The sequence below is a fragment of the Balaenoptera musculus genome, chromosome 5 (assembly GCF_009873245.2).
Source record: "Balaenoptera musculus isolate JJ_BM4_2016_0621 chromosome 5, mBalMus1.pri.v3, whole genome shotgun sequence".
NCBI classification, from domain to species: Eukaryota; Metazoa; Chordata; class Mammalia; order Artiodactyla; family Balaenopteridae; genus Balaenoptera; species Balaenoptera musculus.
Window position 1 is genome coordinate 42,673,505 of NC_045789.1, and position 17,323 is coordinate 42,690,827.

The following is a 17,323-nucleotide window of genomic DNA, read 5'->3' on the forward strand; positions in this document are numbered from 1 at the left end:
ACTTTTAGGAAAAGCTTTAGAAATTAGAAATTACTTTAGAACTCCTGGTCATCCAATTTGCCTCTTTCCTCTATCCAAAAAACTCTCCTCTGCACTAATACACAAAGGCAGGCAATGAAGCTTGAACTTAGTATAACTGGAATTGGCATGCTAGCAGATCGAACAGTCTATTTTAGTGCACAAGTGTTACTGCATAACATAAAAGTACATGGGGCAAATAACTAAATTGTGAAGATTTTATCCATTCTTTCAACATACTTATTGAGCATCTATCATGCAAAACAAATAAAATGCCTTCAAGTTGCTTATTTTTAAAAGCCAATAATTATATCATAGCCTGATATGTACTATGATACCAGATAAGAATGCTCTAAAAATAGACTTTTTAAAGTTAGTACTTATTGCCCAAACCTGCCCATTGAAAATTTTCAGGCTTTAAAATTAATTCCAGAAATAACTGTGATGATAAATACTTTAACTTCAGATATAGTTATAATCCATTTATAGATAATTTCAGAATTCTATAGTATGTAAAAATGCTACAATAAACCCAGGATTCTATAAGCGTGCAAATATTTTTAGTTCACCAGTCACCTACGGGGTTGTTACAGTAGTACATATAACAAAAGGCTACAGAACTAAATGAGAGTACTTGTCTTTCAGGGGACTAGGATTAAATTCCACTAAACGTTAGATGGGATACCGTGCAAGCAGAAATTTATATTATTCTACACAGCTCAACGATAGCATTCTGAAAAAGCTCCATTAGGGCTACAATATTTCTGACGATCTAATGAAAGAAGTTGCCTCGTAAATGTTCAGAAGTCCAAATATGGATTTGTTTATGGTCAAGTGGCTGTTTTAATGAAAATGTCATAGAATCAATAAAGATAAAATTGTCGCTATAATATTTACTCAAGTCTCCTTTGAAGAAAATGGGTAATAAAAAAGTAATGGGTAATACTACAGCTATTTAAAGAAACTATTTTAAAAGGCTTCCAAAGGAACCACACAGTGCAAATGATTTATAGTATTTGAGAACTTAATATTTTTCCAGCCAGAAAATTAAACAACACAAAGGCAATACTGGTGGGCTATTATTCCTGTATTAATCTCAGAGGATAAAAAGCAAAGGAAGGGACTTCCCTGGTGGCACAGTGGTTAAGAATCCACCTGCCAATGCAGGGGACATGGGTTCGATCCCTGGTCCGGGAAGATCCCACATGCCACGGAGCAACTAAGCCAGTGAGCCGCAACTACTGAGCCCATGCACCACAACTACTGAAGCCCGTGTGCCTAGAGCCTGTGCTCCACAACAAGAGAAGCCACCACAATGAGAAGCCCGTGCTCGCTGCAACTAGAGAAAGCCCACGCGCAGCAACGAAGACCCAACACAGCCAAAAATTAATTAATTAATTAATTTTTTTAAAAAGCAAAGGAAAATCAAGTAGCTTGATGGATCTTAAGAACAAATCACAATTCTTGGGACTTCCCTGGTGGTCCAGTGGTTAAGACTCCACGCCCCTGATTCAGGGGGCCCAGGTTCGATCCCAGGTTGGGGAACTAAGATCCCACGTACCGCAACTAAGCCCGCACGCCGCAATGAAGACCCAGCGCAGCCAAAATTAATTAATTGATTGATTAAAAAAAAAAAAGAACAAATCACATTCTCTAAATAAGAAATAAAAAATAGAGCATAATCGTATTTTCGGAAATGTCTAACAGATAAAACAAAATCTAAGAGAATATGGACATAAAGGTTTACAAAGGTTTTCTCTGGGTCATGAGATACCTAGGGGAAAAAACCCCCCTTTTTTTTTTTTGACATATCTATTTCTACAATGAAAGTGTATAGTCTTTATTTTTAAGATTTAAAAAAAATTTTTATTGTAGTATAGTTGATTTACAGTGTTGTGTTAGTTTCTCCTGTACAGCAAAGTGAATCAGTTATACATATACATATAACCACTTTTTTTTAAGATTCTTTTCCCATATAGGCCATTACAGAGTATTAAGTAGAGTCCCCTGTGCTATACAATAGGTCCTTATTAGTTATCTACTTTATGTACAGTAGTGTGTATATGTCAATCTCAATCTCGCAATTTATCCCTTCCCCACCTTCCCCCGCTGGTAACCATAAGTTTGTTTTCTACATCTGTGACTCTATTTCTGTTTTGTAAATAAGTTCATTTTTTAGATTCCACATATAAGTGATAATTATATGATGTCTTTCTCTGTCTGACTTACTTCACTTAGTATAATCATCTCCAGGTCCATCCATGTTGCTGCAAATGGCATTATTTCACTCTATTTTATGGCTGGGTAATATTCTATTGCATATATATACCACATCTTTTTTTTTTTTTAAAACATCTTTATTGGAGTATAATTGCTTTACAATGGTGTGTTAGTTTCTGCTTTATAACAAAATGAATCAGTTATACATATACATATGTTCCCATATCTCTTCCCTCTTGCATCTCCCTCCCTCCCACCCTCCCTATCCCACCCCTCTAGGTGGTCACAAAGCACAGAGCTGATCTCCCTGTGCTATGCGGCTGCTTCCCACTAGCTATCTATTTTACTTTTGGTAGTGTATATATGTCCATGCCACTCTCTCACTTTGTCACAGCTTACCCTTCCCCCTCCCCATATCCTCAAGTCCATTCTCTAGTAGGTCTGTGTCTTTATTCCCATCTTGCCACTAGGTTCTTCATGACCTCTTTTTTTTTTCCCTTAGATTCCATATATATGTGTTAGCATACTGTATTTGTTTTTCTCTTTCTGACTTACTTCACTCTGTATGACAGACTCTAACTCCATCCACCTCACTACAAATAACTCAATTTCATATCTTTTTACGGCTGAGTAATATTCCATTGTATATATGTGCCACATCTTCTTTATCCATTCATCTGTCGATGGACACTTAGGTTGCTTCCATGTCCTGGTTATTGTAAATAGTGCTGCAATAACATTTTGGTACATGACTCTTTCTGAATTATGGTTTTCTCAGGGTATATGCCCAGTAGTGGGATTGCTGAGTCGTATGGTAGTTCTATTTTTAGTTTTTTAAGGAACCTCCATACTGTCCTCCATAGTACCACATCTTCTTTATCCATTCACCTGTTGATGGACATTTAGGTTGCTTCCATGTCTTGGCTATTGTAAATAGTGCTGCTATGAACATTGGGGTGCATGTATCTTTTCAAAATAGAGTTTCCTCCAGATATATGCCCAGGAGTGGGATTACTGGATCATATGGTAGTTCTATTTTTAGTTTTTTAAGGAACCTCCACACTGTTCTCCATAATGGTTGTACCAATTTACATTCCCACCAACAGTGTAGGAGGGTTCCCTTTTCTCCACACCCTCTCTAACATTTATTGTTTGTAGACTTTTTTTTTTTTTCTTTTTTTTTGGCTGTGCCACACAGCACGTTGGATCTTAGTTCCCCGACCAGGGATCGAACCCATCCCCCCCGCAGTGGAAGCGCAGGGTCCTAACCACTGGACTGCCAGGGAATGCCCTGTAGACTTTTTGATGATGGCCATTCTGACTAGTGTGAGGTGATACCTCATTGTAGCTCTGATTTGCATTTCTCTGATAATTAGTGATGTTGAGCATCTTTTCATGTGCTTTTTTCGGCCACCTATGTCTATTTAGATCTCCTGCCCATTTTTTGATTGGGTTGTTTTTTGTTTTTTGTTTTTTTTTTTTGACATAGAGGTGCATGAGCTGTTTGTATATTTTGGAGATTAATCCCTTGTTGGTAGCTTCATTTGCAAATATTTCCTCCCATTCTGTGGGTTGTTTTTTCATTTTGTTTATGGTTTCCTTTGCTGTGCAGAAGCTTTTAAGTTTAATTAATATAGTCTTTTTTTAAATTGAGATATAACTGACATATAACACTATATTTGTCTCAGGTGTACAACATATTGGTTCAGTATTTGTATATATTGTGAAATGATCACAATAAGTCTAGTTGACATCAATCACAACACAGTTAAAACAAAGTTTTTCTCTTGTGATGAGAACTTTTAAGATTGACTCTCTTCGCAACCTTCAGATATACAATACAGTATCATTAACTCTAGTCACTGTGCTGTATATTACATCTCCATGACTTATTTGTTTTATAACTGGAAATCTGTACCTGCTTGAACACTTCTAACAATGGAAAATTTACTACTTCTTGGAGTGGCTCATGCCATCCATCAGAGTGCTTCAGCAGTTGTGGTATTAGAATTACTCCTTAAATATCCCACACTAGGAACTACCAAAAGAAGTTTCAGTGCTCTGACTGCTACAAAGGGCCACAGGGGCTCAGAAATTATAACTTTGCTGTCCCTATTTTCAGAGGGTAAGCAGAGACATAACCGTTCTCCTTTGAAAGCTGAAGCCTTTAGGAATGAATATTAGATTTCATCATCTGCATTCAAAAAGAATTAATAAAATGTGTTGCTCATAAGACAAGTGTCTTCTAAATCCCATTAGGAAGATTAAGCTGTAATTAAGGAAAGATAAACTATAATCTAATTAATTGCAATGAATCACATCTCACAAAGGAAGGTTATCATTACAAGGGGCTAGTAGTTGGGATAAGGTTTTAAAAAGCACAGAGACAGAAAGAATATCAGTATCTCATGAGTTGCATAGAGGGAACCCTGACTGGCTCTAGGATGGAGTCCTAGTCCCTATGGGCAGAGAAGACAGGGAAGGAACTGACATTTACTTCCTTGAATCCACCTATCATCTGTGCAAGGTGACCCCTTTGAATAGATGAAGAAGCTGAGGTTCAAAAAGGTTTCACTCTATACTGAATAGTGTCAACTTCAGAAAATATATATGTAGAATACATATACTGGGACAAAATACACTAAACTGTTGAGCAATTACCGAATGGTTAAGATATGGTGATCTCTATTTTCCTTTTTATATGTTCGTCTTCCAGATTGCATCTTAGTCTATCGTACTTTTTAAAATCATGATGCTATTTAATAGAAGTGAAGAGGCTGATCTGAAAAATCAAAAATCTAAAATCCAATGAAATAAATGTACGTGGCTTGCCCATGAAAAAAAAAAGATCTCTTTAAAGTTTTTATTTATCATTCATATTGTTTAAAAATAATTAAACTTGAAAAAAGCACCTCTTAAATAGTGTTGTATTAGTTTCTTATGGCTGCTGTAACAAATGACTTCAAACTGTGAGGTGGAAAACAACAGATGTTTATTCTCTTGCAGTTCTGGGGGCCAAAAATCTGAAATCATAATGTTGACAGGGCCTGATTCCTTTCAAAGACTCTAGGAGAGGTTCCATTCCTCGCCGCTTCCGTTTTCTGGTCTTGTAGCTGCATCGCTCCGATCTCTGACTTTGTGCTCACACTGCCTCCTCCTTCTCTGTGCATCTATCTTCCCTGTGTCTCTTATAGGACACTTGGCATTGAACTTAGGGCTCACCAGATAATCAAGGGTGATTTCTCCATCTCTGTCAATACTCCTTTTTTCCAGTAAGTTAACATTCATAGGTTCCAGGGATTAGGAAATGGAAATCTTTTGGGGGGCTATCATTCAGCCCACTACAGCTGGCTTATTTTATCATCGTATAATCAATATTATATTTCCTATTAGGAACAACACCGTTTTTGAAAGCAGATTCTAATAAGACATGACAGATTAAGTGACTATGCTGTGTATTTGAAGACTGTATAATAATGCCACATGTTTTAATATTGAGGATGAATGCTAATATGAAGTATGTTACTAGGTTACATTAAATTCCTTGAATGCTGTTTTATTTTAACAGAATATTGCTTGATAAAATAAAATCATTTTATTGTCAAAAAAAAAAAAAAAAAAGGTTTCACTGCTGGTACAAAGTAAAGCCAAGACTCAAACCCAGGTCTATTGAATTCTAATGCCTGAGCCTATCCAGCTCTGTGGGTGAATGACTTCGGGAAGCACAACTCATTAGGATCACCCAAATCCCTGGATCCTGATATTATATTCTCTATAGAAACTTCTAATACCACTTTTCTCAAAGAGATCTGTACTAAAAAGAATGAGAGATTTTGGTTCACCTGGCAGTTCTGTAACAGTTCTAATAAGTAGGAATAATATGAGTAGTCGTAGTAATAGTGGGAATAACTGCCAACACTGACTAAGCCCTCACTATTCCAGGCACTTCTCATTCTACAGTCAATCCTTAGTGATCTCATCTAATCCATGATTTTAAATACCATCTGTTGCTGATGACCCCCAAATCCATAGCTTTAGCCTGGACCTCTTCCCTGAACTCCAGACTGATTTTTTCCAGCTGCCTACCGCAGATCTCCACTTGGATGTCTGAAACCAAACTCTTGCTTCTAGCCCTTAATCCTACTCCTCCCACATCTCCCCCATCTCAGTAAGTGGCAGCTCCATCCTGCCAAGATGCTCAGGCCAAAAGCCTTAGAGTCGTGTTTGACTCCTTTTTCTCTCACATGCCACATCCAACCAATTCATCAGCAAATGAGTCAGCCCTACCTACAAAATACATCCAGAATCTTATCACTTCTCACCACCTGCCACTGTTCCCAAGGCACTCCAAATTTGCTCAATGAATTGATTAATGAATGGCCTGAATTATGTCATTTCAATCCTCATAATAGCTCTATGAAACAAGTGCCCTTATTTCCTCCATTTCACAAAGGCACATGAAGGTTAAGTATAAATTAAGAAACTATGGTTATAGTTTATCAAACAGGTCTTTTTTTTTTAGTTTGAAGAGTCAGATCCCCAGAAGCCGATCATCCCAGGAGAAGGGATCGAATTAGCTTACTGGACCCAAACAAGGCCCAGGGCAGGAGTCAGCCAGCCTCTCGGAGCACACCAGGTTAGCTGCCAAACGCCGACCTAACCACGAGCTCCTCTCTGAAGTCCCACCCAGGTCCCACTGCCAGGATTACCACTAGTTTCCACACCACATGTGCGAGTCTCTCTCTACTCAGTAAAGGGATCAGCTCCACACTTTTTAGACTTAAGAAAAGGAACTTGTTAGAAGGTCACACAATGAATCATTGAAAAGAAAATCAAGTTAAGAAATGAACCGCTCACGTACATACCCAGAAGACAAAGAACCCTTTTCTGTATTAAAGCATTCTGTGTTTGAAAAGAAATCCATGGTTCTGAAATGGAGTCCCCTGGGAAGGGTCCAATGAGTTTCCAGTAGGGCCTCTGAGGACAGAGCTACCAACTTTCCACACAATGCAGAAAGGTGATGGAGAACCAGATGCAAGAGGATCAGGGTGGGTTGGCTTCCACCCCTCTTATGACCGCTACCTCCACCAAAACCAATTTTGAAAATTAAGTGAGTTAGTAAGTGTGAAAATCTAAAGTTTTATACAAAAATAAGCTTTTACTGTAAAAAGAATACTTTTTTTTTTTTTTTTAGTGAAGGGGTGACATGGGGTGAGCTGTAAGGATGGAAAATTTTAAGAACCATCAGACAAGGTACGACTTTTCAGAGCTAAACACAGGATATCCTTTAAAAGTTTATCTGAGCGAGATGAAGGCCTATCTATGTATTTTCAAATCAGGGGTTATTTATTAGAATTGGTACCTTTTTGGGGGTCAATGTGACTACATTTCTTTCAAGGATCTAAGTGACTTTACTGTATGCATAGGGAAAAAAATCAGGAGGAATATTCACCAAACTCTTAATGACTATTGCTGGGTGGTAGGAGCAGAAAGGGCATTCATTCTCTACACTATACTCTTCTGTAATGTTTGCAATTCATAACAAGTGTGAATTAATTTTTGAGGAAAAATTTTGGGGAAAAAACACTTTCCTCTATCCTCACATTAACAGATACAAGTTTCCACAGAATAATGTATTTAGCTCTTTAAATACTTAAATTTAATTGTTAATCAAAATTTTTTTATGGTTTTTAATTTCCATTGTTAACTGATTTCTTTCTCTAAAACTCAGAGGTTTTAGAAACCTTGGGTCAATGACTATTCTAATGAGACTCTAGATATACATCAGTTAAATTGCATACTGTGCAAATAAGATAAAGTATCACCTTGAGGAAATCTGAAATAGCAAGGATAGCAGAAGTGGGAGAAGCAATACCAACCCCTCCCAGGCCCATTCTAGAATGCATCATATCACCATCAACAAGCATTTGCTGAATGCCTTATGTGCAAGTACTATGCCAGGCTCTGCTTTCTGCCCTGAAGGAGCTCTCCGCATTGCTGGAAGACAGCACACACAGACACCACCACAAGGCAGCATCTGCTACAGTGGCAAATACATGGCCCTGCAAAGGAGGGAGACAGAGGATTTTGAAATTCCTGCTTAAACAGAAGTCCTTTGAAAGCAGAAGCAGGTCTTACCTGTGTATTCCCATAACCTAACGCGATAAATATGTTTTAAATTAATAAGTACACGGAACCAACCTGCACTTGGAGAGGAAGAAGTATGACATCCCAAACTGGAGGAATGGTGGTGGCATGAAAGTGTGGCATGACCCAAATGGGCATGTTCAGCTATAAAAAAAAAAGTGTAAAGGAACAGAGGAATAGAAAGTTGGAAAACCCAATTCACTGAAGTTGAGGAGTTGAAACTATCTTTGAACCAACAGGAAACCACAAAGGATTCTGATGGTGCAAAGACAACCTGTTCATGTACCTGTCTTCCTTACAAGGTTCCTTACAAGGTTCCTTACGGGTGGCAGCAGCAGCTTTAAGGATTTTGGTTGCCTAGCAGAGCCTGGCACATGATAGGTATTCAAATAAATGTGAGTGAAAGGAAGGGAAGATTGATTAGGCTGGAAAGATTATGCAAGTGCCATGATATGGAAGGCGGTAGACAAATAAGAGACCAGAAATTAAGGCCAGAGGTGTTTTCTAACCCACCTCATGATATACTCAGACCCAATACAGTGATTCTCCAAAGGCTCCTCCCCTTGTCTCAAGTTGAATCAACAAAATTCCTCTCACATACCACCATGGGTATATCTCCCTTTAGGAATCCTGAGCAACTGGGAAGGTTTGGGGAATGTTAATCAACCCATCAACAGCTACTTATCAAGGCAGTCCTGCCATTCCAGTGCCTCCTCAAGTTCTCTGAGGTTAGCCAAGTTCTGCATCTCGTTCTTAACTTATTTCTGGCCAGGGCCATAAGGAGCAGAGGCGGAGGTAATCACAGTGGGTTTCAGTAAATGTTACTTCCCCCTTTTCCACACTGACCCTTCATAAGCGCTTTCTGTCTCCACCAAACAGTCTGATATTTCCTGCATTATAATCAGTGTTTCTACAGGGCTTTATATTTTTCAAAGGTTTTTGCACTCTATCTCAATCTTCATCACTACCTTATAAGCATGACAGATCCTACTATCCCATTCTTGAAGATGAAGAAGCCTAAATCCCTAGACTGAATGAAGCCAGGGAAAATGACACAGTTACAGTTACTAGCACCAATAATAAACAGCACAGGTGGAAGCAAGCTCCTGGTTGCTGTTTCTTGTGGGTAGTCGTCTAGCCGTTTCATACTGAGAGCAGAATGATAAAACTTACCAAATGGATATTTAACTAAAGTTGGGAGATACTATCAGACAACACAAGCTCTCTTCTTAGAAAGACCATAAAATTAACATAACCATTTTCATGAGAAAAAAATGTCAATTTCAACATTTCCTGACTATTATCTTCCAAAATATATTGTTAGAATATAAGAGAACATAAAAGAGTAAATTACAAGTATTGTTAAACCACCAAGGATGTATTAGCTATTTCTAAAAGTGCTTTAACATAGAATATCAAGAGTCCAAAGAAATTCATTAAACAAACGTCAGAAAAGCATACAAACATGATTCTGCTGTTAATTGAATGAATATCTTTATCATTTTGATTTTCAATTAAATGAGTATCTGCTACTTGAAATAAATATTATTTATAGGATCAAGGATTTGTCTGCTTAATTCATATTTTCTAACATAGAACGTTCAGTTTGAGATCTCTTCTTTTCCCTTAGTCTTGTTCAAACCTTGCCAAATATCTTGTTCTTTAAGGTAAAACTCCAGTCCCTTAAACACTGTCTTTACCTACCTCCACACCACCACAATCCTTAAGAGAAACACAATCTTAAAAAAAAAACAAAACTGTCAATTTTTAAAAAAATTTATAGATCCTATCCAGTACCATAAATAATAAATTTCAAAACAAAATTGGAGCTACTATAAAGCTGAACTCTGATGTAGCCAAGAACCTGTAAAGGGATCTATTAGTCAGAAATGTTGGTGCTAGCCAAGTGTGGTAGAGAGGAAACTGCCGCCTACCCTCAAATGTACATGTTCCTAATCCCCAAAACCTATGACTATGTTACTTTACTTGGCAAAAGGGTCTTTACAGACATGATTTAAATTAAGGATCTCAAGATGGGGAGATTACCCTGGATTACCTGGTTGGGCCTGATATAATCAAAGTCCTTGCAAGTGACAGAGGGAAGTAGGAGTGTCAAAGTCAGAGAGTGAAGGATCAATCTGAAGATGCTACACTGCTGGCTTTAAAGACAGAGGAAGGGGCCAAGAGCCAGGGAATGTGGGTAGCCTCTAGAAGCTGGAAAAGCAAGGAAGAGTTTCCCCCTAGTCTCCAGAAGGGACACACCATGCCAACACCTTCCTTTTAGCTCACTGAGACCTATTTCAGAGTTGTGACCCTCCAGAACTGTAAGATGATAAATCTGTACTGTTTTAAACCACTAAACTTATGGCAATTAGTTACAGCAGCCACAGGAACTAATACAGCAGGTTAAAGCAAGGCACTACTCACCTGCCCGTCTGCCAGGACACTTAAAGCCTTATTCTTCAGGTCCCCGTTGTACAGACATTCAGTGAAATGTTTCTACTAACAAATTATCTAGAAAACGACATAAGATGGTGGTAGTGAGGGAGAAGAGGGAGCCGCAGAGGAATTTTGGAGATCTGTCAGGAATTTTCAGGCCTGTTATCCTGCTTCCCTATAAGTACACATAACTCCTTTCTATTTCTATTATTAAGAAAATTGTTTTTACAGTTCAGTTTCTGGAAGACAATTTGCAAAAGCTGGGGAAGTGGCCACTTGCTTAATGCTTTGTTGTCTACCAGCTTATTTCATCATCTTGCTCTCCTTTGTCAATTTACTTGACTTTTGAGAGGTTTTGGTTCTGTTAATGATGACAGACCTCCCCTAATTCACCTACACCCTTGGTCTGCTCTATCACCTCCTCTGAGCCATTGGAAAAGAGGAGCGCTAACAGACCTCGGCACAGGTAGAACTTACGAATTTGTGTAAAGCCTAACTACAGAGACTTGCCTGGTGGCACAGTGGTTAAGAATCCCCCTGCCAATGCAGGGGACACGGGTTCGATCCCTGGTCTGGGAAGATCCCACATGCCGCGGAGCAACTAAGCCCGTGCGCCACAGCTACTGAGCCTGCACTCCAGAGCCCGAGAGCCACAACTACTGAGTCCATGTGCCACAACTACTGAAGCCCATGAGCCTAGAGCCCGTGCTCTGCAACAAGAGAAGCCACCACAATGAGAAGCCCGTGCACCGCAACAAAGAGTAGCCCCCGCTCGCCACAACTAGAGAAAGCCCGTGTGCAGCAACGAAGACCCAACACAGCCAAAACATAAATAAATAAAATAGATTTATTTAAAAAAAAAAAAAGCCTAACTAGAGTTCAGTCCATGGACCACAGTATCACCTGGGAACCTGTTCGAAATTCAGCATCAAGTTCCATTCCACATTATTCAGCCATAAAAAAGAATGAAATCTTGCCATTTGTGAAATGGATGGACCTAGAGGGTATTATGCTAAATGAAGTAAGTCAGGCAGAGAAAGACGAATACCATCTGATTTCACATATCTAAAAAAACAAATGAACAAACATAACAAAACAGAACAGAGTCATAGATACAGAGAAGAAATAGGTGGTTGCCAGAGGGGAGGGGGTTGGGGGATTAGTGAAATAGGCGAGGGAGATTAAGAGGTACAAACTTCCAGTTACAAAATAAATGAGGATGAAATGTATAGCATGAGGAAGATAGTCAATTATATTGTAATATCTTTGTATGGTGACGGATGGTAACTAGACATACCATGGTGATCATTTTGTCATGTACAGAAATATCTAATCACTACGTTGTGCACCTGGCACTAACATAATATTGTAGGTCAATTATACTTTCATTAAAAAAAATATGTAGACACTGGGAGGAAATGCATCGAAATGCAAACAATGGTTATCTCTGGGGGGGTGGAGATTATGGGTGATTGTTAATTTTTACTTTATGCGTTTACGTATTTCTAATTGTCTGCAATGAACATATATTGCTTGTAAAATTAGAAAGAAAACAATAAATGTCATTAAAAATGAAAAAATAAAGTTCCATTCCAGATCTTCTGAATCAGAAACTACATTTTAGACAGATCTCTAGATGATTCGTAAACACATTCAAGTCTGAGAAGCACAGATATAAAGAGCCATTGGCAAGGGTAATCACCATGACCCACTTACTATATTTTAGGGACAAATATTCTAATCAGATTCATACTTTCAGTTAGTGAGAGGTTCTTAATTATTACAAAGATTTTATTTCCAGGCACAAAAAGTTTTCCTAAGGCATAAGTGAAAAACATGCCCTCACCCCTGCCCACTACTCCCTGACAAGATTTGTTGAGATGGTGGATGAAATATTGATGGAAATATATTTATTTTTATAAAGTTTTTTCAAGGGCTAAACATTCATTAAATGGTCACAGTAGCCTTATGAGGTTGATATCCCCAAAGTACAGCTGAGGGAATATGTACCTAGACTCAGAGACATTAACTAACTTTCCATAAATCATTTAGGGAAGAGCCAGAATGCTAATCAAGACTTGCACAGTCTCCAAGCCCATCTTTATAAACACTACTCTACGAAGCCAATCCTCATTATTTAAAAATTCTGTATTTGTAAATTCTCCTACTCACTAAAATTTATTTGTAACCCCAAAATCATTACTCACTGCACTTTCCCAATTTTTTGAGGACAGGTACATACACGAGCAGAACAGCTAAGACTGTGAAAAACCAGATGCACACGTTCCCAGTATGTGATGCTTTGCCTTCTTATTTAACCTTCTCATATTTTAAACAAGTATCCTTTTCAAGGTCTACTTAGCGCCACATTTTTCACATTGTGTGCTTTTTGTTGGTGAGTGTGCAGTTTAAAATGGTCCCCAAGCAAAGTGCTGTCTGGTGTTCCTACAGGCAAGAAAGCTGCCTTACAGAGAAAACACATGTGTTACATAAGCTTCGCTAAAGCATAAGCTATAGCGCTACTGGCAGTGAGTTCAATGTTAATGGATCAACGATATATATTAAATAAGGCAAACAGAAACACACAGAAAACAAGGTTATGTACTGATCAGCTGACAAATATGCTGTGACCAGAGGCTCACAGGAACCAAACCCTGCATTTTCCCTAGGGGCAATGATTCAGTGTTTGCTGAGATGGCGTTCACGGTAACTTCACAGAACATAACTGCCACAACTGTTGTTACATGTACTAACTTGACATGTAATGGCAGGAAAGGCACCAAATTATAGAGTATTTTCAGAAACAAGACACCATTTTCTCCAACTCAAGAACAATAGTTGAAGGTTCTTGACAGGATAACCATAAGGACTGGTAATGGTGTTATTTCATAGCTTACAGACTAAAAACACTGTTATAATACACTGCACAAAGTCAGAAAATGAATATCACATCACACGGACAAAGATGAAGCAGTGGCTCTGTGAGGTGCACGCAAGATGCTTCAAGGGGAGAAGGGAAGTGAATGCAATAACATTCATTTACACTTATCATTTAAATCTCATCTTTAAATTCCAATTTACTTTACAACTTAATAATAGTACAGTAATATGTGTACACAATAAATTCTATTGGTAGTGCCTGCTCCAATTCTGCTGATGATGTACGTGACCAAAAAATGTTGGGAGATCACCACTGTAGAGAATCAAAGTTAGCGCTTGAAAAGAAAAGAAACTCCAGAGGCACACGTCCTGCAGTGGGCTGGTGGCTTTGAGGACTCACATGCACTGGGAACCATCTATTGCTGCTCTGTCCCCAACACACTGTGATGATCCACCCTCACAAAGACATCCCTCCAGGCATCAGTTGATTCATATGAGAAATTTTTTTTTTTTTTTTAAAGATTTATTCATTTTTTTATTGATTGATTGATTGATTGCTATGTTGGGTCTTCGTTTCTGTGCGAGGGCTTTCTCTAGTTGCGGTGAGTGGGGGCCACTCTTCATCGCGGTGCACGGGCCTCTCACTATTGCGGCCTCTCTTGTTCCAGAGCACAGGCTCCAGACACGCAGGCTCAGTAGTTGTGGCTTACGGGCCTAGTTGCTCCACGGCATGTGGGATCTTCCCAGACCAGGGCGCGAACCCGTGTCCCCTGCATTAGCAGGCAGATTCTCAACCACTGCGCCACCAGGGAAGCCCTCATATGAGAAATTAATTAGCTGGTTGTGACATGGACTAGATGATCCAAGCTAGGAACCCTTCCCTCTCTAGAAACTGGACCAAAGAAAATAAGACATAATAGCAGGAAGTAAAAACATTGTTTATTGTTGCCAGGAGCCCAAAGGCTGAAGGCATGCCCTGATAGAGCAACAGCCTGTCCTCAGAGCACCCAAACTGGGAGGATTCAATGGAATCCCATAAGATATCCAGGACTGTCAGTGTCATCTTATATAGTTAAGTTGCATCATATACACATTCAACTCTAAGGGCTCAGCAAAAAAAAAAAAAAGAGAAAGAGAGAGAGAGAGAAAGGGAAAAAAAAACCATAACCAGTGCTGGCAATCTGTCTGCCATTCTACTCAATGAAGGTGTTCTGTGCCCTTGGACAGCCTCAGTTCCTCAGGGTCTCTTACAGCATGAATGGTTCATTGTGAGGCTAAAGTTTGACACAATAGATTTTTCATCTACATCACCTAATCCCAAACCAACTTCCTCTGATACCCAAAGGAAGAAGCAGGGATACGTTTCAACCCTGAAGGAAAAATGGCTGCATATGACTTACTGAAAGACAGAATCAATCTCCAAAGAGAACTGAGTTCCTAAGGGTAATTCAAGGGCAATTTTTGAAAATACTCAACTTTCACAGTGTATGCTGACTGTAGAAGCAACCCCCCAGATAAAGTGAGACTCAACTATAGTTATTCTGTTCCAAGGGCTCACTCTTATACCTACCACCTAGAGGTGGTGTATATTGAAATTTGCTGCCATATACTTTTATGGTACTTCTTACTGATTAAAGTGCTCTCATACCAGTTGTGTCATTTAACACCCACAGGGCCAGGCAAAGAAAATGGAACGAGCACTGTGGTTCCCATTTCAGAGATCAAGTGCAATAATGGAAAGAGTAAGAGTTGTTGAGTCAGACAATTTGGTTTCAAATCCCAGGCATACTGTTCAATTTTTCAGAGCCTTAGTTTCCTATCAGTAAAATGCAAACAGTGCACACACCTCACCAAGTTTTTGAGGATGAGTCAAGTATACAAGTTGCAGGTATACATTACTCAATGTTTCCTTACACCATTCCACAGGAAGGAGGGCTACAAGTTCACACACCTAATGTGACCAATAAAGCCCAAGTAGAACAAACATCTCCCAACTCCCAGCTCCATGCTCAGAGGTCCAAGAAGGATATAACTTAGCATCTCTTTAAAACGTGTTCAAAAAGATAGAGATACTCTGCTAAAAGTTTTTCTGGTTCAAGTAAATTTGTGACATGCTAGTCTCTTGAAGGCTCACAATGCGTGTGTGTGTGCAAGTGTGTGCATGATATAAAGGCTCTGAGAAGGCGTGCAATAAAGAAACTTGGTTGAATACATATAGAACATTTCCCCAAACTGGATTTAATAATGGAAACCTTTTCTGCATAATTACTATAAACAGCCACACAAACCTAATGTTCTTCTGAACATACTTTCAGAAACACTGGTTTTGATAAATTAGTGTATAACAAACAGACGATTATATTGTAATAGATTAATATTAATAAAAATAATAACAGATTATAGAACAAGGCACAAGAAACTACCGTTTAAACAAGACCCCGAATCATTTTTTGGCAGTCTGGTGTCAAATCCAAAAAAAAAATCTATTTGGGAATTCCCTGGCAGTCCAGTGGTTAGGGCTCCACGCTTCCACTGCAGGGGTCTGGGTTCGATCCCTGGTCGGGGAACTAAGATTCCGCAAGCCGCGCAGCGTGGCCAAAAGGAAAAACAAAACCAAAGAAACGAAACAAAAACAAAAAAATCTATTTAGATCATCAAGGCATGTTTATTCTCAGAAAGGTCTCAGGATAAGTCTTTCACAAACAAAGACTCCAAGAAGTGGCTCATGTCATCTTACAGAAGACATAGTGGGTAAAAAAGGTGAAAGAGACACATAATGTTTTGTTACAAAATTGATTTGCATGAGGTATCTTACTCCCTAAATCAACTTTCCAAGAACGCTACATATGCCATATAACAACTACCTGTCCTGTCATTATCCCTGGTCTCCTGATAACAGTGGCAAGCAAGAGAAAGCCAGAATGGAGATAGTGACTTGTAAACTATAAACCACAAAGGTGAGGAATTCTTTTTTTCTTTGAAAACTACAAGAAAGCAGTTATTATTTTTCCTACTTTGTACTTTCCCTCCTTTCTCTGTTTATTACTGCACGCAAGCACTTCTAGAGAATACTTTTATCTTAAACCTCTAGAAGTCAAATAAAGAGAAGACGAGGCCCGAGGAATTCTTTAAAAAATTATATTAATATTTGATATTTACTTATCCTGGCAAGTACAATATATATAAAAAAAGGAACCTGCTCTAATGCAAAGTTTTAAGTTTGTGAACTAGGTGGAGACAAGTGTTGGTTAGCACTGACATCCTAGGAGGAAGGCTTTGCGTAAGAACTTTAAGCTTCCACGGTTTTTTGAAGAAAATGAACGGAATCTAGACGTTTGCTAGCCTAGTCCAGTAACATACACTGTGCATTTCGGCCACTAACAGCAGGAGTGGGAAAGGGCCAAGAGCAACCATTACCGCCTATCACCAGGGGTACCTGAAAAGTCATCTTCACCCTTCAGCCTTCCCATTTTACGACTAGACGCCTCAAGGACCACTAGATCGCGGCCGCCGCCTCGCCACGTCCAACCCGGCACAAGGCGGAAGCTCACCAGCTGGGCGACGGGGCGCACACCTGACCGGCGGGCGGCGCCCACAACGCTTCACCTTGCCGCGGCAG

The 17,323-nt window shown here is 39.1% G+C and overlaps 1 protein-coding gene across 2 annotated transcripts in view; it reads right to left on the reverse strand.

Moving 5' to 3' along the window:
* The window catches only part of ENOPH1 (enolase-phosphatase 1), a 36,046-nt gene that overhangs the window by 18,125 nt on the left and 598 nt on the right, over window positions 1-17,323 (reverse strand). Inside the window, exon 1 of one of the 2 annotated variants that reach the window (XM_036852395.1) lies at window positions 17,141-17,261. The exons of the other annotated variant lie outside the window; for it this stretch is intronic. Coding sequence (XP_036708290.1) covers window positions 17,141-17,152 — 12 coding nt within the window. The 5' untranslated portion in view covers window positions 17,153-17,261. Of the gene's footprint in view, window positions 1-17,140; window positions 17,262-17,323 lie in introns of those variants that run through there. 2 annotated transcript variants of the gene reach the window in all.